Source organism: Xenopus laevis, chromosome 8L, assembly GCF_017654675.1.
Source record: "Xenopus laevis strain J_2021 chromosome 8L, Xenopus_laevis_v10.1, whole genome shotgun sequence".
NCBI classification, from domain to species: Eukaryota; Metazoa; Chordata; class Amphibia; order Anura; family Pipidae; genus Xenopus; species Xenopus laevis.
The window spans coordinates 104,363,622-104,378,968 of NC_054385.1; the positions used below are offsets into that span (position 1 = coordinate 104,363,622).

General features: G+C 40.1%; 1 protein-coding gene across 2 annotated transcripts in view; it reads right to left on the reverse strand.

The window, feature by feature from the left end:
• The window catches only part of stxbp6.L (syntaxin binding protein 6 L homeolog), a 62,343-nt gene that overhangs the window by 23,906 nt on the left and 23,090 nt on the right, over positions 1-15,347 (reverse strand). The window contains exons 1-2 of one of the 2 annotated variants that reach the window (XM_041571946.1): positions 14,192-14,210; positions 215-388 (exon numbers count right to left, since the gene is read on the reverse strand). In XM_041571946.1, the coding sequence (XP_041427880.1) occupies positions 215-368 (154 nt within the window). In that variant the 5' untranslated portion in view covers positions 369-388; positions 14,192-14,210. 2 annotated transcript variants of the gene reach the window in all.

Here is a 15,347-nt window from a genome sequence, read left to right on the forward strand (position 1 = left end):
TAGTGATGTCATTTCTGTCACAAGATTCACTAAAACTTGTGTATTATAATAAATAAAGTACCCACTGTTGCAAAATATGAGGATATTAGCAGTTACCTTGGAGTTCCAATCGGCCTCGTGTTTTTATATGGTCATGAAACTCCTCGGTAACTTATAATATCCTTATAATTTACAAGAGGGGGTACTTTATTCACTATATACCCAGAAAGATTACCTGAGATGCAAATATATGTGCGGTATTCTCCCTGGCCACCAGTTGCTAAGAAGGGAATTCTTTTCTTTGTCCTCCTCTTCACTAGAACAGCACCCAGCATTCTTTCATCTTGTGGGGCGAAGACTTCTTTACTGATGGTGGCTTTAGCAGACATCTTGATGGGAGAACAACAGCCTGGAAGAGTAAGGACAGGGATAAATCAGAGAAAATTCAGGTAAAGATTGCCTTGGCTCAACAATATGGTTCCAACCTCAGAAAACATTTTGGGAATGGCAAACTGACATGTTAGAATACATGCAACATAAACATTCACTATAGTGTAGATTCATTTTGAAAACTATCACCTTTAAATAAGCTTTCCTTGCCTGGATGTTAATCATGAACACGGCACACAAAGATAAGGTGCAACCATTACTGGAGAAACCTAGAACATATCTTGCCATAGCCCATCAATAATGTCCGATTGTGCTTGGCTTCAGTTACTACAGATCTTGCAGGAAAAGCGAAGTCACTGTCATAAAGGCATATTGGAACTGCTTGGAGTTAAAACACCTGCTAGGTATAAGGGCTTTATTCAGTGGCAACATCATGAATATGAATGTGTTACCAGCAGATTATCTCTGCACAAGACTGCGACATAGCCACAGGCAGGTCACATACATCAAAATCATAAAGAAGGATGGTTCCCCACTGAGAACTGGGAGCAGGGCATCTGTTCAGGCTGGAGCCTCCTGAAACAGGTAATATCCACTGAGCATCCCGCAGATCTACTGCATTTGCAGACACAGAGCAATACCCTTAACCTCATCAGTGCCAACAGATCGTTTGTTTTTCTATGGGACAGTAGTTGCAAGGGAACACAGCAAAATTTTGATTATAATACACATACAGAAAGGCCCTACCGCAATAAAATCATATTATACATTTGAATACACATGTGTGTCAGTAAATGAGCTCTGAAACCAAGATGAAGAAGAATACAGTGTGGACATATTACTGCAGAAAAAGGTATACCATACATGGGCTAAAAAAAGATACCCTCCAGATAAAGCTGGCAGTTTATCAGGCTATGTATGTGGGCCTCGATGCCAAAACTATATTTGGTCAGATATCTATTGACCAGGTTAAACAATCTTGAGGCAAAGACAGCAGCAATATGTTTATGTGTAGTGATGGGCGAATTTGGAGCATTTGGCTTCGCCCCAAAAATTAGCAAATTTCCCACGAAATGGCGAAAAATTCGTGAAACGGCGCTGGCGTCTTGTTTTGGATGCCAGCGTCCATTTTTTTTGGACGCTGGCGCACATTCGCCAGCAAAAATGCGCCGGCATCCAAAAAAACGGCGGCGAATAGCGGTAATTTGCCACAAAATTCGCACCTGGCAAATAAATTCACCCATCACTATTTATGTGGTCTTACTAGGCTCCCATTATGATCCAAATGTAGGCTTGGTTGGTGGGTCTAAATGTATATAATATGAATATGCTTAACAGAAATTGAAGGCAGTAGATAGAGGACATCCAAAGGTCAGAATGAAGAGATTCCCTCTCTAAACAGCAAGGATAGACGAGAATGCTGTATAATGACCAGACAATGAGGAATACAGATGTCGAGAGGAAGTAGCACTGAGGCAAAAGCTGTAAATCTTCTCCACCCTGAAACACAAGAGCAACCTATTCCTCAAGGTATAGTATGTATTCGATGAGCGGCTCAATTGAATGAAGGGATTAGCTGATCAATGACAGATCCTGTAAGGAAATCACATCATGACTATACTGGTTGGACAAGCATCCTCGAGGACAAGGAACCTCTTGTGTTTAAAACAGAATATTCTCAATCTTATTCAAGAGTCAGATTGGTTTCTTACAACATATTTACACACCAAGTCAAGGCTGGGGTTTTGCATTGTAAAGGAATGATGCAGAAATCCATTTAGCATGGAAGTGAATATTATGAGACGACAGATGAGATTTAAGATTCTTAGGTGGGTGATGTCACGGTAATTACAACAAAGGGGATCTGAAAAGTTGGAGCGAGGACCGCATCAATGAGCCGATACAGTCCTCGATCAGACAAAAAAATCAAGCCTGTCCGATTCAGATTTTTGCCCAGCTATCGATCAGAAAGGTTTGTCAGAGGGACCCATACACTAGCAAAGGGCTGGCCAATTGGTGGCCCGCAACTCCCCCTTATGTGGCCCACATCAAAATCTGCCTGCTGTGTCTGTTTACCATGTGTAAAATTTAAAAGGTATCAATACTGAGATTAACTGGCCCCTACATTGTTTAAACCTCAAATTCACACATGTAAACGCCCCTGTATTGTTCCCACGTGTGACACCTCTATTGTTCACACCTCTAAAGGCCTGTACTCTTCACCCTTGCGACCCAGACTGAAACTGCCCACATTGTTCACACTTTATACAAAATGCTAATGAGCACCAGCATTGTGTCACTGTATGTAGTACATATTAGACTGCTCCTGATTCCTGTCTCCTGCTCTGTTCTGCCTTCCCTATGCTCCCTGTGTTTGCCATACTCTGCCTGACCTATGATCCCTATGGAACACAAGCCTGGTATTTGTTCTGGGGGTTTGTTAAAATTTGAAAATTATTGTTAGGGGCCCCTAAGGTGTTTAATCATATGCTGGGGTACTGTATTATACACAGGCGAGGAGAAGGCATATGGATTTAAGGGTATGTCTTAATATGACAACTTTTTTCACATATGAGTGACAATCCTGCCGGTGCCGGGCCAAGTTAGTTTGACACCCTAGGCAAGAGCTTCAATCGGTGCTCCCCTGTCCTGCATTACCATTTCCCTCCTTATCATGATGGTTTTTAAATAAAGAAAGCAAGAAAATGTACAACACTTTTTCATTTATATTACTGCCCCTCCAAACCTGAACCAGCAAGTCCAGCAGCCACCCATAATACAGCCCCCCCCCCTGTACCTGTGCCAGTAGCCATCCATTATACTGCCCCCCCATACCTATACCAGCAAGCTCAGCAGCCATCATATTGCCCCCAATTTTTCCCTGTGCCAGCAGCAGCCAAAAATAAATCTGATCACATTATATTGCAGGGCCGGAACTAGTGGTAGGCAGAGTAGGCACCTGCCTATGGCGCAAAGCTGGGGGGCGCGTGTGGTCTAAAAACAGGGAGTGGCTAACACTGGCTTCCATTATCGGCCCTCCACCATGTAGATTAGAAAAACTCTGTACCATATAAATTGGACAGCACTGCACTAGCAGATAAACTGCCGAATCGGTCTAAGGGACCCAAAACGGCATCTTAAATCTGCCATGTATGGGGCAGATGAATATAAATATGGCTAAAAATGCCATATGTTTAAATATATTTTATTTGTTGATTAAATTCTGGTGCTAATTGGACATATAGTAATTATCTGTATTAATTAATAATTCTACTAATTTCTATTCTATGTGTACTGTATATTGTGAGTGGGTCCTTAAACTCAGTACGTGACCGCAGCACGTGCAGTGAATCAGCAAAAAAGAAGATGGGGAGCTACTGGGGCATCTTTGGAGACACAGATCTTTACTACTAAAGGCCTGTGGCTGCCTTGGGCTGGTACAGAAGCCCAAAACATAATGTAAAACAGTTAAGCTTCAGTTCTCCTTTAACCAGCCTTCTATATATAACCTTGAACAAAACAAGTTCTAAAAAGTATAGCCATGCTTAGGAAATGATCTATGCAACAATGTGACTAAGGGCACCTTAAATAATAACTGACGAAGAAAAAGCCAAACGTGCCGGTTGAAGTTATGTCACGCAGGGTTTAAATACAGAAGCATGCCAGGCATCGTGACAGAAGCATGTCAAGGCAGTGTGTGTGGTTTGGCATTGTGGCTTAAAGAGTTACTGAAGTCAGTCACACTAAGAAAGGAATAAAAGGAACAGACACAGTTTCAACTGCTAACTTTAAAATCTTTCCCATTTTTTAACGAACATTAGAAAGTTGCTAAGAATGAATTTCTCCTTTAAGTAAAACAGCAGTGCTGATTAACATCATCTGCAAGGTTCCATGTGATAAAGTGAAGTTTGTGGCTTAAAATACACAGAAGAAGAGCTTCCTCTATTATTATATCAGCATTTTTAGCTACTGGTATTTTCAGAAGGATGTTTTTGTGTCTTCTATATTTCTATATGCAATTATTTCTAAGGAAAAATTGTTTTTGAATTATCTGCTTCCTTCCTCGAATTCTGCTCAGTTTTCAAATGGGGGGGTCACTGACCCCACTGAAAAAACAAATGTCTATATGGCTACAAAATGTATTGTTATTGCTACTTATTATTCATCTTTCTATTCGGGTCCTCTCCTATTCATATTCCAGTCACCTGTCTAAATCAGTGTATGGTCGCTAGGGAAATTTGGACCCTTGTAACCAGATTGCTCAAACTGCAAACTGGAGAGCTGCTGAATAAAAAGTTCAATAACTCAATAGAAAATTAAAACCAATTGCAATTTGTCTCAGATAATCACTCTCTATAGCATACTAAAAGTTAATTTAAAGGTGAACACCCCCTTTAAGGCACGAAGATCCAAATTACAGAAGCTGCCTTATCTGGAAAACTCCAGGTCCCAAGAGTTCAGGATAATAGGTCCCATATCTGTATTTCAGCTTCTATTGTTCCCATTTCTTGGATATTTTTATATCCCGTACGTGTTGCTATTCTTTTTCTTCTTTACTGGCTCCGATACAATTGTGACAGCTTTATTTAGTTCTCCCCAGCTGGCTGGCAGCTCAGGTGCAACAGAAGGCTGGCACAGCCAATATCTTTAGCTTAAAGGAGACATATAGAATAGTGAAAAAAACCTAAGCTTGCAGGTAATAATGAATAATATATGGTGCAGCTTTCACTCTGGGCTAAAAATGAATATCTTTAAAATGGCCCCTTTTTTGGAGCTCCCTATGGATCTGCTACGGTCCTTGCCCATGTTTAAAATGAGGGGTCCTAATGGTCCCTACCAGAAGCACAGTAGGAGGGGGATAGCCAACCACAGCCCTGCAGTCACACAAACAAGGACAGGCTTCGGTTCCCTATCAGGTCAGCCTAGCTGCTGATTGGTTCCTATCATATAGTGCAGTGTGCTGAGTGCCGTTGGCTCCTCTGCACAGCCTGGGAAAGGAGGCAGCAGGACGTGGAACAGATGGGTGGGACTCATAGGGTTTTTGCAGAAATGTTCAATACCTCAACCCAAAACACTTATTTTTAAAGCACTTTCTTTCTATATTTAGATGTAATTTAATGGCACATGTTTTTTTTTCACAATATGTCTCCTTTAACCCAGTTTTGAACATGTGTAATTTAAAGTAATGTCAGCAAAGTCTATGGGGCAGATTTACTTAAGGGCGAAGTGACTAACGTTAGCGAAAATTCGCCAGCGTGACATTTTGTTACTTCGTCGATTTACTAATGGGTGCAGGCGTAACTTTGCTAGCGAAGGAGATAGACTCTAGCAGTAATTCGTTCCCTTACACCTGGCGAAGTTCTGCTCTGGCAAAGGGACGTAACTAAGCAAATTCACTAAGATGCGGATTTTACTGAACGTTACCTCTTGCGCCAGACTTGCCTTCCCCACCTCAGACCAGGCGAAGTGCAATAGATTAGAGAGGACTTCCTCAAAGATAGTTGAAAAGTCCCAAAAAATGCGGGCAACTTTTCATTTTTCAGGGTGCAAAAGATTGTAAATTTTTTCTGGGGTACCCGGCTCCCCCCCTACATTTCCTAACATATGGCGCATAAACTATACAGTGGGCTCATGTGTAGGGTAATATAACAACTCTATTTTCTTTTATTAAGGCTTGTGTAGTGTTATGTATTTGCTGCAACTTATACGTCCATTCAACTTTAACTTCCCGCCGTATGCAAATTAGCCAATGATAGCGCAACCTCGCTTCTCTTGCCACAGTAACGCTAGCACTACTTCGCCAGCATTTGGCGCCCTGCACGCAACTTTGGATTTTTGTGAATTATCGTTGCCCTGGCGAAGCTACGCCTGGCAATGTTTTGCGAAGTGAGCGAAGCCGTCGCTGGCGAATTTTTGGAGGTTATTGAATCTGCCTCTATGTCTATTGAGGTTGCCCTTTAAAGTGATACTGACGAGTAAAGAAACAAGTTCTGCCTCTGTAAAATTAGAGAGAACCAAATAATACAACGGAACGAAAGTGCATTGAATTATTAGGCAAATTGTTATTTTTTTTTAATCTGGAAAGTTGTGAAATGTTCTAGGCCAGGGGGTCCCCAACCTTTTTTACTCGTGAGCCACATTTAAATGTAAAAAAAGAGTTGGAGAGCAACACAAGCATGAAAAAGTCCATGGGGATGTCAAATAAGGGATGTAATTGGCTATTTGGTAGCCCCTATATGGACTGGCAGCCTACGGGAGTATCTGTTTGGCAGTACATCTGGTTTTTCTGCAACTAAAACTTGCCTCCAAGCCTGGAATTCAAAAATAAACACCTGCTTTGAGGCCACTGGGAGCAACATCCAAGGGATTGGTGAGCAACATGTTACTCGCGAGCTACTGGTTGGGGATCACTGTTCTAGGTCATCAGTATTCAAAATTTTGGACAAACATCCAGTCTAGTAGGAGACATGCTAAACTTTCTAGGGAAAATACAGTCTGAACGTTGCTATAGCTGCCCCTTTGTTTCTGCAGATTCTCTGTGCCAAAATGAGCCTTCTGAATGTTATTTATTTCTCATCCCCGTCCAGCTCATTATTGGAAGTGCAACCTTGTGAGTGATGGGTTATTGCGTCACAGAGACCGAAAGGTTTCCCAGCAAAACCATAGCTCCGTGAATTAATGACATGACTTGCACTGCTGCAGAGGAGTCCAATGTTTGGATTATGAGCAGCGATTGGCTGTTTTGTGAGCTGGCAACACGGATTGTTTTAATTCGACCGACAGATAAAAATTTTGCCTCTTGCAGTGAACGCACAAATCCAAATGATTCAGAAAAAAGCAAACGTTTCCCTTCTTCACAGAATATTGCATGTACAGGATCCGTTGCCCAGAAACCCATTATCAATAAAGTTACAAATTACTTCATATACTTCATTTTAATTAAATAAAAATTTCCTTTTTGTAATTTTTTGTAATGGCAAAACAGTAGCTTGTACTTGATCCCAACTAAGATATAATTAATCCTTATTGGAGGCAAAACAATCCTATTGGGTTTATTTAATGTTTAAATGATGTTTAGCAGATTTATGGTATATAGTCCCAAATTACGGAGGCCTTCAGGTTCATGTTTTTATATGGTCAAGGAAAACCTCCATAACTTATAATAGCCTTATATTTTACAAGAGGGGTACTGTATTCACCATATTATAACAGAGAAAAAGGACATCATTTTTAAGAATTTGGAATCATTCGGTTAAAATGAAGTCTATGAGAGATGGCCTTTTTGTAATTAAGTGCTTTCTAAATAACTGGTTTCCAAATAACAGACCCCATACATGTACAGGCAAGTACCTAATAATTTGCCATACCACCAGTGATTAACCCATCTTTGTGAATGGTTAATAGTGATTTGTTGATCCAGTAAAATCATGCTGATGCAACCTGTGTGGGTAGTAGGGAAAATACAAGATCACACTGCATACAAATTAGGCTTTCCATCATACTGATAATATCAAGGAGCAAGTATTCAGGAAGCTTATCTCAATGCATGGCTAATACTTTTTTCAAAGGCGTTGCTTGGTAAAGCTGAGCAAGTGTTCCACCACTTTTTTCACAGCTCATACATTGAAAAGTTAGACAGCACTGTATTAGCACAACCAGCGGGAAATGTGGAAGTCAGTAACAAAAGAGGTTTAGCACAGAGACTCTTTCTAGAAAGGTACCAAATTTAAATCTTATGAAACAATTCAAAATATCCATCAGGAGCAGAGATGCAGAGAATGACTTGGATTCAGCACATCAGTCTATAGTGAAAATGCAGTGTTGCTACTCAATTTAATCTGGCCTGCATTATAATTCAGTTTGCTCTAATCATAATATTGCTCCTACATTTTGCTTTTACTTACCAGCTCAAAAAACAATATCTGGCAATTTAATAATATCTGGCAATATAATAATATCTGGCAATATAATAAAAAAAAACCTGCCAGGATTTAAAAAAATTACATGTATCCAACACTGGAGGGGGGCACATATGCATATTGCTAGTCTTCGGGAAACAAAATAAACATTAAAAAATAAAAAAAAAAAAACAAACAAGCCAACGATTTATAGTATGCATGCCAATGCAGTATAAGTAAATCTTTCCCTAAGGAGGTTGCTATGTCTCTGGATCAATAGCTCTGTTCGTCAGCAGTTCTATTGATTGCTAGCTCTGCGGGTCAATTTTCAGGTTAATTGTCGGCTTTGTTCGTTTTTATAAACAACTCTGCTCGATGGAGGTAGACAGCGCACTGTTGATATTCTGGGAATACATATTTCTACTGAACGTAATCAGGTATCTATTAAAGAGTCCCGTTTAATGTACAGAAGGGATGGCAACCCACCTTCTATGGAATTTAAAGGGATTCTGTCATGATTTTTATGATATTAGATGATATTAGAAGTCACTCAAAGGTTCTGAGACCATATAAAAGCAAAAGGGTGTAGGCATTTTTGCCTCTGGATAATCAACTGGGAAAGGCATTGTAGCTGCAGTTGTTCTTCTAAAATCCCCACTTTTCACATATATAATGAAAAATAATATAGGGTGAATGATTTAAATGTGACTGTGTTACAACTAACCATCATTTCCCTATAGCCCAATATTGTGCAGGCATCTCTACCGCGTCATAGAAAATACGTTTCATTTCCGTTATGTCTGCCGAGCCGCTGAGGGCAAGTGGAAGTTGAATGGTTGATTATCGCTAGTAATGTTTTTGGGGAAATTTTAACCCATTGGAGATTTGAGCTGGGCCTGAGTGCCTGAAACAGATACCTGCTATTTTTATTACAGTAGAGCCCCCATTTTACATTTTTCAGGGGAATGGTGTCAAATCCAGGAAAATGTAAAATCAGGGAAATGTATTATGCATAGTATATAGGTGGGATCACAAAACAACTATGTAAAATGAGGGAAAACTTAAAATCAGGGGATGTTAAATGGGGATTTTACTGTATATGACTTTTTCCAATTAGAATGTAAACTCTGCAGGCAAAGATCCTCACCTCGAGACTGCACCATATTATTGATATTAATATAGATTCTCCTTCTGTACTGTATTTATTCTCCCTGTATGAATGTGCTGACCTTGTGGCTATATATAAAGCAATACATATAAATGAGAAGATGCTCCCTGAGACTAAATAGAAAACATATGAAAATGTACGAATTTATGAGACATGCAGTACATGGGTGCCATCAAATTAATTTTAATGCTTCTCGCTGAGTTTGCCCTGAATCCGACTGACAATATTATGTAGGCGCCGCCGGCCAAACTCTCATAGAAATAATAAAAAAAAGACTAAATATTGTATTGCCCAAGGTTATGTCCCATAGAAATCCAGGCTGAAACTGAACACTTGATTACACTGTGAAATTGTGCAGTTTACCAACAAGCCATTTACTGGATGTCACATAACATTTCAGAGCTTATTGCACGGCAGATAGCAACCGAACAGCTAAATTTAAGTGTTTAAATTCGCTGGAGAAGCTAAATATCTAGCAACCAAGCCTTGGGCAAATGGTAAAAAACAAGCATAAAATTGATATTTTCTGGAAGTGAACACAAAATAAGGGAAGATTGTATCATACTTACCGTGATCTTCCTTTCCTGGACACTCCATGTCATACTTACCGGGATAGCCCCGCCCCAGTGCTCCCATCAGAAGGACCCTTCCCCAAAGCTTTAAAAGCCCAACCCCACCCCCCAGTCCGGTGTCTCGTAATAAGCTTCTAGAAACTACCGAAAAAGGATGGGAAACCTGACATGGAGTGTCCAGGAAAGGAAGATCACGGTAAGTATGATACAATCTTCCCTTTTCCTGGACACTCCATGTCATACTTACCGGGACTTAGCAAGCTAATATCCCAATGGGAGGGAATTTGTTACACATAAGGAAGTGGCCGAGTATAATCTATACCAGATAAAACTCAGAAGAATGAAACCCCCAAAGGTGGACAAAAATCACCTTGTGGAAATTTGTGAACTCTATTTTCAGAGGAAATGGACTGGAAGAGAATAAAGGAAATAGTACTCCTTAAAGGAACCCACACCAAAGTAATGATACCGAGTGTGAAACCAGCATGACAATTACATTTAAAAAGAGAGAACTCTCTCTTAATTAAATAGAAGCGGATAGGAACCCAGAGTAACACTTCTACATAGTCTTACTCCTACTACATACCAGCACGTTTATTCCAACCGCATAACATCCACAAGAGGACTCTTGGAAATGGCTCAAAAGCATGGTACCTGCAAAAGAGGATTTAGTAGGGGGAAGGAAAAATACCATCACTAGTATTCTACATGACCCCACTCTGTATGACACTACCGGTACATGGCATCACCTAGTGTAGTTCCCCGTCTCTTTAATACTAAGGAACCTGTATTTATTCTAGACCATAACCAATACACCTCTCAATGAGAGGTCCGTAGAATGACTTATGGAGAAGGAGTGCTGCCAATGTGGGAATACCTTACCTGCCCTGTGAGGTATCTAGAAGCATTCTGCAGTCTGTACAGATTGAAATTGTTTTTTATCTTTAGCTCATGATCCAACACCAAACAAGACTGGATAGTATTAAAGATCAGCATGCCCTGGAGTAGACCAGGTAAAAGAAATGCCTGCAGATATGCATAACCTTGCTATGATACAGTCCTCGAGCCTTCACAGATGTGACCTGTACATAGCTGGAGTTATTGTACCCCATAGATTGGGCCTATAAACAATCTGTATGGCCTGCTCCCATGAGTTTACCATGTAGGAAGAAATTTGAATGACTCAAGGAAGTATTACAACCAACAATACTGCTAGAGATTGGTTATTCTCAAATCCCTGGACATGGACAGTACCATCCTTAAGTGTTCAAGATTAAAATTAATCTAGGTATGGAGATATAATTATTTACCTATTATTCTGCAATGGAACTCCCCTACTAACCATACTAGCATGTCCAAGCCTGTTGGCAAGAGATGCAATAACCAGGACCTTGCCTAAGGCTGATACTGCAGCCTTGGTCTAAAAGGATAAAGTGTATAAGACCCTTTTTATAGCTTGATGTTAAGCCCTATGATACTTACCTCAACTAGCCAGGCCAGTCTATGGTGGTGTAAAAGGCTAAACCCAGAGTAACAGACCTTTAGAAAACCCAGCATGCCAAGATTGCATGCTTCCTGTCCACCATATGGATTAACATTACAGAATAGCCTGTTATAACGAACCTGTGGATCAAAACTTTTAGCTATAACTGAATTGATGGAGAATACCTAATTTTACAGCCAGCTTTATATGGTACCCATTAATATAATATGTCCCATGAATATATAGTCCGAGAGCTGACCCCTATTGTATTGGAGACAAACTAAATAGGTCTGTACTATAAAATACCTCATTGCAAAGCTCTAAAACCCTGTGGCAGTAGTGAATACAGTATACAGTATGTGATTTAACCAAACATTTGCACTGACTGATGCACCCACTGTCTTCCAGACTGAGACCAGATAAGTTGCACCCCTGTAACCAAGAAAGAGATCCTGATGAATATCATACCAGTTTTATAAATAGACCTTGATTTATCATTGGAATATACAGAACACTTATCTTGCCTGATATCCAGCTGTGGCGATATTAGAATCCTTGTTAAATGTATATATGACTGTATACATGTCTACGTCCATTTAGCCCCAGGCCAATCCTATCGCAGAAGCAGGATACGTATTTATCTTATTTTCTTAATCAGCAGGAATAAGTACAGTCGTAGAACCTAGATTCTAATTAGTGAGATCCTTAAGACTGATAACTATTCCAACAGCCTATAGTTGAATGTAAGCAAATATATGGACCACGTCGACTTCAAAAGTTGTGGTCTACAAGTTCATGTTATAATACAGCCATTGTATAATACCTACCTGCCGTTTGACTATTGCATAACACCCATATGCAATATAGTCGTATACCTTTAAACCAGAATTGGCCACTACTCTCACACCATCTTTGTAACGGTGCATAATCCTATATATTACATAGCATTATATGAATCAGAATTGGCCTTAGCCAATCCATTTAGACAAGATACATGTCTACATCAGTTACCACCTTTACTGTATCTGTAACTCATATACCGATTGTGGAATACTTACCGGGACACAGTCCCCTAAGCCATTATGGACTGCTGTAAATAAGGGTATAATACTTATCTGCAACACAGCTGACGTACTTAATTAAGTTCATAATACCTATATCTGACTTGGCTAGTGCCTTTAAGTCAGTCTTGGCTGCTGTTATCAGAAAGCATACGTTACCCTATTGGCTTATTTGCAAGAGTAATCCATGCTTATAACCTAAATCAAGGTTACTTGAAACAGACATGACCCAGGGATACTGGAGCCTTAACTTGTGTTACCATGCTTACATACAAACCTGAAGGTTATATAGGCACCCTCCGGAAATGCCTAGAACCTTACCACACCCATTACTCATCAGTTTAACATTTACCTTCAGTTTGGTTGTTCTATTGATTGGTGTCCAAACCAGAGAGATGTATAGCATGTTCATTTACTTTAGTTATAACCTTAGTAAGCACCAAAGCCACTGAAATGTTTAAGCATATACATACAGTAAGGTTATAGTAGTGACCAGTGGCTGGCCCAATTAATGTATGACATGTGCATTAGTATGTGGTTATTATAGCCAGCTCCGAACCACTGATGTTACCCCATCTACATTCAGTTTGGTGTAATATTAAAAAGTGCCTATACCAAAAATGTCTAACATGTACATTCATATTTGGTTATTAAAACCAGCTCTGGAACCACTAAAAAGTTTCCACATATACAGTCAGTTTGGTTACCACATAATGCAGCAACAGGCCCAGAAATGTATAACATATGCATTTGTATTTGGTTATTCAAGCTAGCTCTAGAATCACTGAAATGTTTCACATATACAGTCAGATTGGTTACTGCCTTATGCAGTGACAGACACAGAAATGTATAATATATGCATTTATATTTGGTTATTCAAGCCAGCTCTAGAATCACTGAAATGTTTCCACATATACAGTCAGTTTGGTTACTGCCTTATGCAGTGACCGGCCCATAAATGTATAACATATGCATTTGTATTTGGTTATTAAAGTCAGTTCTAAAATCACTGAACTGTTTCCACATATACAGTCAGTTTGATTACTAGAAAATGCAGTGATAGACCCATAAATGTAGAACATATGCCTTTGTATTTGATTATTCAAGCCAGCTCTAGAATCACTGAAATGTTTCCACATATACAGTCAGTTTGGTTACTGCCTTATGCAGTGATAGGCCCATAAATGTATAACATACACATTTTGTTTCCACATATACAGACAGTTTGGTTACTGCCTTATGCAGCGACAGGCCCATAAATGTATAACATATGCATTTGTATTTGGTTATTAAAGCCAGCTCTAGAATCACTGAAATGTTTCCACATATAGTCAGTTTGGTTGCAATATTCAGTAGTGCCAGGACTAGGAATTCCTACATCATGCAGACAGAGCACTCTGCCCAAGAGTAAAGAGGCCCCTTTCTCTGGCTGCCCATCCCAGCTAGCCAGTATCCACATGCTCACACATATACATACATATATAAACACATATATATACTGGCTAAACAGTTTACTTCCTTCCATACAGCAATGTCTAAGCTTCTAAGCTAGCTAAATCAGAAGCAGAGTAGAAGAAGTACATGTTAATTTAGTTCACAAACCTATACTATAAAGGAAGAGTTGTAACACACAACCTTACCTGATGTTTCAGATAATCAATCTGAGCTGCTAAGGGAGGGGGTGGGAGGGGATCTACCTGTTCATTAACTGAACCTGAATACTGACCTCCAGACTAATTACCCAATTACCTGCAGCTGTTGTAAACCGAACCTGCAGATCAACATAGTATTCTCAGTGCTGAAATAAGAAGGCTAACATTGTATTTGCAACATTCACATCACATATAGACAAGTCTTGCCTTAATGCTGCTTTCAGACCCTGCAGATCATCATTGCATAGAACTGCTCTCAGCTGCTCTCAGCACGTAGAAACAGTATTGCATTATCACTGCATTGCATTATCATTGCTCATAGAACGTATATATCAGCCTTGCAGCTGCACAGTTCTTCCAATGGCCAACATGGCTCATACTTTTTTAAGAGTTAGGAGACTCTGGAACAAGGTAGCATTCTCAGCTTAAATTTAGCTTTAACTGCCAGTAGATTTAAGACCTCAGGGTTTTCTTTTATTTAACCCTGGAAGCTGCCAATTACCTCAACCTTGGGAAAGTCTTTTGAGGGAGGCAGCTGGCTCTGACACCTAAATTCCTCCAGAAGAAAAAAATAATACCCCCATGTGGGGGAAAAAAGAGAAGGAGGCCATAAGGTTCAGGCCGCTAACTAAATATTTGTTATCAGAATAACGTACCTAACTGCCACCTCCCTCTCCCATCCGTAAAAATCATAAAGGGTGTATGAGCCATATAACCCAATGCCGCTGGACGCTTTTTAGACATGCCCAGGTAGGCATACGGATGGGGGGACGTAGCACTTGCCACAGACCTGGATGTAATCAGGCTGGAGGGCACATGGATCAAGGAAAGCAATGATATTAGCCACAGTAAAAACTGTGCCTACCTGATCCAGATGTTTAAACACTGAAGATTCCACCTGAGGTAATGTGCTTAGGGGTAAAAGATCACCAGGACCAACCCGAGTCCCTAGGACGCTAACAGCAGCCCTACTGCTTCCCCAAGGTTAAAAAGAAAACTTGCTTCTAACAGGAGCAAAAAAAAAAAAACTGAAGCAGAAGGAAAAAAAGACACCGGACTGGGGGGTGGGGTTGGGCTTTTAAAGCTTTGGGGAGGGTCCTTCTGATGGGAGCACTGGGGCGGGGCTATCCCGGTAAGTATGACA